Source organism: Fukomys damarensis, unplaced genomic scaffold (assembly GCF_012274545.1).
Source record: "Fukomys damarensis isolate Sample0158 unplaced genomic scaffold, DMR_v1.0_HiC HiC_scaffold_17, whole genome shotgun sequence".
Taxonomy (NCBI): domain Eukaryota; kingdom Metazoa; phylum Chordata; class Mammalia; order Rodentia; family Bathyergidae; genus Fukomys; species Fukomys damarensis.
Window position 1 is genome coordinate 11,199,378 of NW_022900929.1, and position 10,174 is coordinate 11,209,551.

General features: G+C 40.0%; 1 protein-coding gene across 2 annotated transcripts in view; it reads left to right on the forward strand.

The window, feature by feature from the left end:
* The window catches only part of Pou6f2 (POU class 6 homeobox 2), a 494,967-nt gene that overhangs the window by 231,231 nt on the left and 253,562 nt on the right, over window positions 1-10,174 (forward strand). For both annotated transcript variants that reach the window (XM_033764838.1, XM_010610864.1), the window contains exon 4: window positions 595-823. In XM_033764838.1, the coding sequence (XP_033620729.1) occupies window positions 595-823 (229 nt within the window). The remainder of the gene's footprint in view (window positions 1-594; window positions 824-10,174) is intronic.

The following is a 10,174-nucleotide window of genomic DNA, read 5'->3' on the forward strand; positions in this document are numbered from 1 at the left end:
ATATATATATATACACATACATACATATATATATACTTTTTTCATATATATTTTTTTTCAAAATTACTTTTTGAAAGGATTATGCTAGTGTAAACATACTGTGGCCATATGCATAATGTTGTCACTACAGACTTTCTAATATCAAGTACATCTTTTATATTATACTCATTTATTCAAAGAGTTGAAAATAGTGCTTCCTTGCTATTTTTGAACCAATAAATAAAATTCCACTGATCTCAATGCATTCTTTCTTGAGCAACACAGAATAAATTAGCTAACAACTTCACACTCATGAGGCTTAGAATCATATGAATATTCATTGGAAAGATAACACGTAAGTATCAGGTATTGCTTTTAAAAGTATGTGAACTCCTCAGTACAGTCTAAACCAGATGAAATTTTCCAAAGAAATAATTGAAATGTGATTTCAAAAAACTTTTTGCATCAGGTCATCTCCTTTTCTGGGACAGTACATGTTTCTTTGCCCCTTCTTCAAGAATTTTCTAACTGGTAACAGAGAAAGAACATGCTTTCAACATATCCAGGTCCTGGTCCCACAGGGAAGTGAGCAAGGTCTCTCTTATGTTGTTGCAGCCACTTCTGACGGCCCAGCAGCTTGCCTCTGCTGTGGCTGGCGTGATGCCCGGAGGCCCCCCAGCCCTCAACCAGCCCATCCTCATCCCCTTCAACATGGCGGGACAGCTTGGGGGCCAGCAGGGACTTGTCCTCACATTGCCCACAGCAAATCTGACCAATATCCAAGGACTGGTAGCAGCAGCTGCAGCTGGAGGCATTATGACTCTGCCATTGCAGAATCTACAAGGTAACCCCCTGTGTCCGTGTATGTAGAGCTCTACCCACTGGCCAGAGTACTCAGAAGTGCACAAGAAAATTGTCATGGATGGTGAATGTGGTTCAAAATTGCTTCTGCCATGAAGAATATAAAAGGTTTCTGCAGGAAGTGTGTTTCTAGTTGTCTCTGCATCCTGAGCTTCCTCAAGCCATGAGCTTTATGAACCCTTATTTTCTAACACTGATATTGAAGCCTTTTGGGTCTTCTGGATGTTTATGGCAGTTAACATTGCATGACACATTAAACACTTACATGCAGAATTCCTCTGCAGTTATCTGAAGAGCTGAGTTATAATCTCAGAAGTTCTTCAATTTAGCCATGTGCAAAGAAAGGTTAGATGTTACTTGAGTATGTGTGAAGTGGTTGGAACACTTCAAATATAAAACATCATTTGAAATAATTAATTTAATAATTATTCTGCTTACAAAGCATATCTTAGGATACTTACTAAACAAATTTAAATTATATGGATTCATATTTCACGATAAGAAAAATTTTTGTATATTGAGCCTTTAAATCCATGGGCATATACCAGAATAAGACTCTGATTTTGCTCAAGAAGGACAGTTCTCTTGAAATTATGAAAGTTTTGACTCTGAAGATTTAATAACACTGACTGATAGACTGATTTACAAAATGATTCTGTCAGAAGAAGAATTACTGTGGTAGAAAATGGTCTGAATAGGATTAGGATGTCCACTAAAGAGAAAATGAATTGCTTTGGACTAGTCAAACATGCTTCTTTTCTCTATTTATATAAATGTCAACAAGTTTTTCTTTTTTGCAGAATAAGGGATTGGCTGGGTAAGTCATGTTAATAACAATTTAGAATACTTTTTTAGCTGGCCAAATATCAGGATTCCATATACAGTATTTTATATCACACTGGTCAGAGCATCTGTTCACAGATGGCACCAGACCTTGTAAGGATTAGTGAACTCTTGACTTGAACTTTACACTCTATGTTTTGATGTTCTTTATGTTCACCCATTGTTGCCACTTTTTGACTTGCATTTTAATGTTTAAAACAAAGTCTCTCTGATACCATTAAATCGCACCAAGAAACCTACCATTCATAAATCATGCATGCCTGGGATACGCTAATGCACAAAGTTTGCTTGTTTCAAACTTGAGAAAGCCTAGGAAGCCAGGAGCTCACGATTAAGCAAATAAAGCAGGAATACACAAGGTGAAAGCAACAAAGTGTAGCAAGAGGCTTTAATGTAGGTAGATGATAAAATCTTAATGAAGAAATGGGCATTATCAAAATGTAACCTTCCATTTGGAACGTTTGTGCTTATGGGAATATTGAATATTATAAATAAACATAAGCTTACAGAACTCATAGGCAATGAATTAATGCAGCTTGGTTAAGGTAGATGCCAAAGTCAGAGTAAAAAAAAAAAAACAACAACAGCTTTTTATATCTTTATGGTGGTTTGATACTTTTAGGATTTTAGTACCTGTTACTTTAATTGTTCTAAATAAGTAACAAGTCCATCGTGTCCATTGTGAATCTCTTCCACTGAGATTTTCTCTTTTGTTTTGTGGGATAGGGTAAATGTCAAATTTAAATATGAACTGTGGTTTAGAATTTGGTTCTTCTTGGGACTTTTGATTTCAAAAAATGAATTCTGAGTTTTGTGGCCTTATTAGGGGCAACAAAAGTGTTTCCTCTTTTTATTCTCTGGTGCTTCTGACACAGTTTCTCCATCAGCATCGTATTCAGAAGTGTATTGAAGGTGGAGGCCAAGCTCATGTCTATTATACAAGCTCAAGTGAACATTTCCTTTTTGTTTTCATCTTTGAGGTTTCATTGATGTTGGAGGGCAGGTGACGAAATCATCAAAGTACAACACCTCCCGGGAGCAAGCCAACTGATTATGGGAAAGTTTCCTATTTTTAATTAACATTGAGTTACTCCCTACAGCAACTTCTTTTATAATGTCCGTATGAATAAAACTGAATTCTTAAATCTTTGTCAGGATACAAGGAACTTTTACGTCCCAGTCTCCATAGGCTTTTCTCTCTCATTCATATCTTCTGACATTATATGTTTACACCCATACTTCTAAGAAAGAAATCATCCTGTTTGCTGGAGACTGGGAAGTTTCCCAACACAGCATGTTTAGTTTTAAAAACCAGAAAATTCTAGGCAAACCAGAAAGAGTCCATAGCCCTTTGAGAAGTCCAAGGGCAGTATGATTTATAGCAAGTTTCATATCTCCAAGGTGCCCAAGATCAGTGCCCATGCCAGAGATCACCTTGTGATCAATCCACCATCAGTTAGTTAACCCGAATCTGAACTCGTCATCTTTAGGAACTAGTACAGCCCTTGACGATCCCTGCAGTATCTATGCTGTGTCCCTCTTTCCAGGTTATATCACAGAAGGAGGTGGCACTTGGGATAATGAGTGGATGGCTGCAGGGAAATAATCCACAGGTGTCCTGATCCCCTTTGAAACTGAGCCAGTCCTAGATGTATTCAAGTCACACCATCTATCGAGGGTGGCAGTCTTCTAAGTGGGCTATCAATACTTCAGAAGGAATCCTTTCTTTTTTACACATGTTTATAGTCAGCAGCCATGGTAGAAGGCTGTTCTCCCTTCTCAAGTCCCATTGCCTATGCACAAAACACAATCACCTCAGCCCAATGCATTCAGAGTTTTTTTTTAGTAACCAATAAGTCTGCCCATCTATAATGGACATCCCACCTTCCCCAGGGCTTCTATAAAACAACTTTGGAGAATATGAGGGGGAGGGATTTAAGTATAACACACCTAGCCTGAATTCATTGCTGTTCCTTTTTTCCATCCTTAGTCCTAGATAGTTCTCTTTCCCTCATGGCGGAGTGCTTTTATTCAGAGAACAACTTGGCCAATGGAATTGACTCTGACTATTCTCTAATCTTATCTAGCGCTATGACTTGTCCATCCTTCTAGCTCTAAAGGTACAAATATGCTAAGAGAGAGAGGAAAAAAAAAAAACAAGTTGCTGACATCAATTTCTTTTTTTTTTTCTTTTACTGAGTTTATTGGTACATTTTAGGGATACAGTACAATTACATTCATTAGTGGGATCTTGTACCTCTACATGGCAGGTCTTGGTTCTCAATTTTTCCCCTTGTCCTTGCCCTCCCTTCACCCACTTGACGTCATTTTTTTTTATTTTTGGTACCAGGGATTGAACTCGGGTCCTTGTGCTTGCAAGGCATCAATTTCTTAATAATGATTTAGAATTCAGGGATAAGTTTTCAGATATTATCCTTTTTACTAATGTGATCAAGAGATTATTAATTTACACACCCTATCAAGGAATGTAGAGTAGCTTTCAGAGCTTCAGAGGCCACAATTCACTTTTGTGTTTTAATGACCTCTGGGGATGTGATGTTGCATGGAGAGCAGATCTTCTCTATCAAGAAACAGGGTTCATATGCAATTGTTGCCCCAGATCAGCAGTGTCAGCATCCTCCAGGAGCTGGAAGTACAGAACATGAGGCTCCATTTACACCCAGCACATCCTTGATGCCCCAATTCTGAACACCCCATCTTGAGGGGTTAGATTTTACCACATTAGTTTTGAGGAAAAACGGACATTCAACCCATAGATAGTATCCTCAGTATGATGAGCAAGCTCTTCTGCCAGACTGAGACTCCCTGTGACCATGAGTAGTGCCCTTATCGACTCTCCAGCTCTGCTCACCACCCCAGGCCTCAGATATGGAGAACGAATAAGGAGGTGACTTCTTGGGAACATTTTTGTTTCTGATAGGACAACCCTATTCTTAAGATGCAGAGGACTTTCATAAGGAAGCATTACTGCAGCCCTTTCAGTAAGATTTTATCCAGCAAAAAAGCTTTGCATTGCTGAGAAAGACATAGCACCCAGCAGTAAACCCATTCTCATGGCTTGGGGCTTATTTTTCTTTCCTCCTTAAAGCTTCCCTTGCAAGAAAGACATTCATTTCTATCTTGGCAATCATAATGTCTGATTGTAAGGACAAACACAGAGAAAGGGAGTTAGAAATACTTCAGGGTCCTAGGAACAGCCCTGTAGCACAGCTTTACTGCAACAGGAATTGAAATTTGAACTTTAGAGGATTTAAGGAGCCATTAGGCTGCAGGCTATATCAGCCTCCTGTCTCCAGGAGCAGGTGCCTGTCTTCTGCATCCAGAATGACACATGACCTGTCCTCCAAGACATTTTTCTACTGCATGTGTTGGCTCTTGGAGAACCCATAGTTTAGGTTCAGGCATGATGCACTTTGTCTTCACTGAGTACGTGCATCCTTCCAACTGGAGTGCCCATCAGGGGCTCCTCATTGCTATCTCTGTCTTCCTCATGTTTATCTTTATCTGCATGTTTATCTAAAATTCAGACAGTGTAAGAGAGACATTGTCTTTTGAGATGAGACTTTTTATTTTTGGCCGTTTCATAGGTCACTGGCCAAATTGAAGATTGATTGTACCTGTGCTGAGGTGTTTATTCCTCTCCACTCAACTATAACGTGGGTTTGGGGTGGGAAAGGAGGTTACTGAGGTATAGAAACTGGGCAAGGACCCTGAGGGGGAAGGGGCATGGTCGGCTCGCTGTCCTCTGAAAACTGCATGGGCCAGTGGGACTCCTTTGAGTGCGGGCCAAGAATGAGACACATTCTGAGCTCTCAAGGTACCAAAAATAGGAGTTTAGTTTCTAACCATCTTAAGGGAATTGCTTGGACATTGTGGCTGGGATCCAAGCCAAAAATATTTTTCTCAGAGTGTTCAGGTAAGACTTAGAAATGCTTCACTCCCAATACCTTGGGTCCCTACAGGAAATATACACTATATTTTTTTTTTGGTCCGGGGGATCAAACTTGGGCTCTTGCACTTGCGAGGCAGGCAGTGGAACCACTGAGCCAAATCACCAGCTCCTACAGGAAATAAACGCTGTGTCTTTTCCTGTCTTTCCTCTGAGCCCCCCTTTTCCCTTCCAAGTGCATTCCACTGTCGCTGACCCTGGGTCACATGGCTTCCATTCCAAGTGGCTATTAGCAAGCCCACACCTGTGAAATAGGAGTAATAATGACTATAAACCTCAAAGAAAGGAAATTACTAAGGTTACTTTGTCACAGATTTTCTAAACTCCTTTAAAAGTAAATGTTCATTATACTGATCAGTTGTGGTACAGGTATCGTATTAAAAATGTGATATTAATTATTTCAGGAATGAAACAGATTATTAGTTGATATGACAAAATAAATTCCCCTTTGTGGAATTCATGCAAATATGTTGGATCTTTTGCTCTTCTTAAACTTGGGCAGAATATTTGAATGTTAACTCAGCTGCCTTGATGTGGGTGCCAGCTGCAGTGTAGGGGTTACAGGGACAGCAGAGGTAATTCTGCTTCTAGGACAGATGACCAGGTTAGTGACTTCTTTGCACAGAACAAGCCAGAATGATCTACTAATCACTGTAGGCAACATAAGTGGAAAATATAAATGTGCCATGTAGATTTATATCAAAGTGTGAAAATTCCAGTTAAGTCAACCATAACATTTAAATTAATGACCAAAAAAATACATTAAAGAGTGTTGCTTAACCTGAACATGGAAAAGTAATTAGGTTTAAGGCAAGTTGGAACAAAAAAGTCAAGACCAATGGTGGTTTTCTTGCCCTCACCCTGGCCAGAAACCTGCCCTGATTTTCCCTTATTCCAAGGATTAGTCACTTTTGTGTTGCTGCAACAGAATACCTAGTACTGGGTACTCTATAATGAAAAGAGGTTTGTACAGTTCATAGTGTTAGTCACAGCTGAAGACTGGGTAGCCTCGTGTGTCTTGCCTCTGGTGGATGAGAGCCTTCTGAGTACATTATAACATGGATAAATGGAAAAGGAACTTGTGGTGTGTACAAAAGGCCAAGTGCAGGAGGCGGGCTCACTCGGTAAGAACTCATTCTTGTAAGAGCTAACTTACTCTACAAGACCAGGATTAAACCCTTCAGAGGTTGATAATTTATAACCTACTTAACTTCTACTAAGCTCACCTCTTAAAGGCTCTGCCACCTGGACTCTTCCACACTTCCAGCCCATGAACCTTGGGGAAGACAAGCCATTTCCAAAACCAAGCCCAACCCAAATTAATGACAATATGGTGTAATTATGTGGGAATGGTTTAAGGGTAGGAATTTCTCATGCAAGTGACACTACATTTCCTTTTCATTTGTGGCAACTTTGTTCTCACAAGGGTTCGGTTAGGTATAAGAAAATGTGTAGATCTTATGGGCTCAGTTCAATGAGTTCTAATAACTGTGTACACCTGTGCAGGCTCCATCCTCTGAAATCAATACATAAAACATTTCATTATCCCCCAAAGGTGAAGAAGTAGGAATGGCAAATAAATATATGAAAAAATGTTCAATATCACTGGTCATTCGAGAGATGCGAATTAACACTGAGATGCCAGGAAGAATGGCATCAAGAAATCAACCAATAATAATGCTGGCAGGGCTGTACAGAAAAGAGAACAGTGCTCCACTGTTGGTGGGAGTGTAGAGTGTTGCAACCATTGTGGAGTGTGGAGATTCCTCAAAAAACAAACTAAGAGTTCCATTTGACTCAGATATTTCCCTTCTTGGTATCTTCCCAAAAGATTTAGGAGCATCATACTACAGCGATATATGCACATCCATGTTTATAGAGGCACGATTTGTAATAGCTAAATCTAGAAGCAGCCCAAATGCCCATCACCTGATGAATGGATAAAAAGATGTGGTTTTTTAATACAATGGAGTACTATTCATCCAAAAAGAAGGATAAGCTTGAGACTTGTATAGGTAAATGGCTGTACCTTGAGACCATACTCTTAAGTGAAATAAATCAGACACACCTGTGTAAAAACTGATTTGTTTCTCTAGTGTGAGAAATGGAAAGTGTAAATAAGGACCGATATGCATGATAGATATTGGGAAATAGGAAGAAAATGCTAAAATAGGAAGGGGAACTAAGGGAGAGGAAAAGAAAGAAAACAAGAAAAGGGGACAATGGAAACAAAGCTTGGAAAGGGGGTTGTTGAAAGGAAGAAAGGGGAGAGGGAAAAAAAGAATTTAGATATATTATGTAAAACAGTTTTTCAAAAAATCATATCATTTAACAAGAAACAGATTTGTTTTCATGTTTAGCACAGAGTTTATTCATTTATTCAACACTGTTTGAGCTTTGATAGTGTGCTAGGCTGTGTTCAAATTGTAAGATATAGAAGCAAACAAAATGAAGAGAGTTCTTTAAGGCTCATATCTGCTGGGGGGGGCAAAGCAGGTGAAGAGTGGCAGGACTGTGAACAGGGTATATTTTATACATGATCACCTGTCACTGTTTCTATACTTCACAGAGACCCAAAGGATACTTGGGACAACACTTGCTATGGCTGTATCTAGATGTCCTCCCAAAGCCTCATGCAGTCATGGGGTGGGGGTGCCAGAGGCAGCTAGATCTAGAGTATATGGTGCTGGGATCAAGGTTTGTGGTTACTAAATCAGTCCACTGGTTGTTTTGGCACAGTTCTGGCTAGGATTAAGGGTGTGAGTGCTACACCTGCCATAGAGCAAGTAGCCTCCATAAATATAAGGGACAGAAAGAGGGCCAGTATACTCTTGCCTGCTTGCTTGCTGTGGACCATTTCTCCTCTGTGATGCTCCTCTGCCATGCCCCTCTGCTATGCCACCCTGTCTTGGAGCCAACAGACTATGGACCAAAACTTCACCCTTTCCTCCTTTAACTTTGGGTGTCAGGTATCTTGTCGTGGCATTGAGAAAAGTAACTAACACCACGCTGTGCTGTATCTGGGGGAAGAGTGTCCCCTAGAGAACTTCTGAGTGCTAACTAAGCTTAGTTGACCACAAAGATTCTGAATGCAGAGCACTGCATATCCTGATGATCAGGGTGCTGCATCATGTAGCTTTCACTAGCTTCTGCTCCAGCCATGAAGAAGCACAGCATCCCAGTGTCACCAAGTAGTGAAGGTATGTGTCTTTGTTTATTTCTGAGTATATCTTGGCAGCAGACAGGCAGGGGATTTACTGTATATCTTCCAGATTCCAGGATCCAGGGTGAAAAGCAGTTGCTCTTTGGATTATGCCCTTCTCATTGCAAAGGAAACAGAGGTTGGCAGAGCCATGATAGCTCCCAAACCTTTGGCTGCAGGGCAGGGTGCAGGCCTTACACTCCTACCCTGCTGGCCACACAAATGATCTGACCAAACCAAGGCTGCTGCCAGTGGTGTGGGGTAGAAGATGGATAATCCTAAAGGCAGTGAGGAGGAGGGCATATCTGTGAAGTCTGTTACAAAATGCTACATCGTTCAGCCTCCATGGCATGGAAGAGACACTGCAAACCATTTGACGAAAGTGACTCTGAGGATTCCTTCCAATACCAAGATTCCATTATCCCATAAATCTTATTCAATTGTGTGGCTATCCAGATGGCCCCTAGGGACTTACATTAATAATTTCTTAAAGTACTAGAATTCCAATAACATGTAAAAATGGATAACAAATATAGGGAACAGTTGGCAACTATTTAAAATAGTACATAATGACTTAGACAAGCATGAGTTCCTTTATGTAACATTAGGAAAAGACAAAATTGTAGGAACAGAAAACAGATCAGTGGTTGCCAGGGGTGGGTGGGTGAGAGATCATAAAGGCACACAAGGGGATTTAGAGCTGACACAGCTGCTGTCTTTTGGTGGTCCCATGACTGTGTACATTTGTCAAATCTGTATCAATATGGGGATTTTCACTCTATGTAAAATATACTTTAGTGCTTCAAAGAAGGTAAAAAGTAGTAAAATGCCAGTTAATTGGTGGTGGTGGGGTATGAGTACAAAGCTGCTGCTGAAATTAAAGCCAGGAAAAGTCTCATGAAATTGAAAGACTCAACTTCTCTCATTAGTGTGTGATTGGCTCAATTTCTCAGATGAAGAAGGCAAAACTAAAATAATAAGGATTTAAAATGAATGTAATTTGATCTCAGTTGCTTTTAGCAATTTTTTTTCCTTTTATTGAGTTTATTGGTACAATCTAGGTATACAGTACAATTACATTCATCATTGGGATTCTGTACCTTTACATAATAGGTCTTGATTCTCATTTTTTCCCCTTGTCCCTGCCCTCCATTCACCCCCTCCTCCCCTCCCCATTTACAAACACTTTATTTCCATTTTTTCAGTTTCTCATATTTTTTTCCTCTCCCTTATTACCTTTCCCACACCCTTCCCACTTTCCCTACACCTTTAGCCCTTTACTTCCTATTTCACATTATTAATGATCTCATTAGGATCCT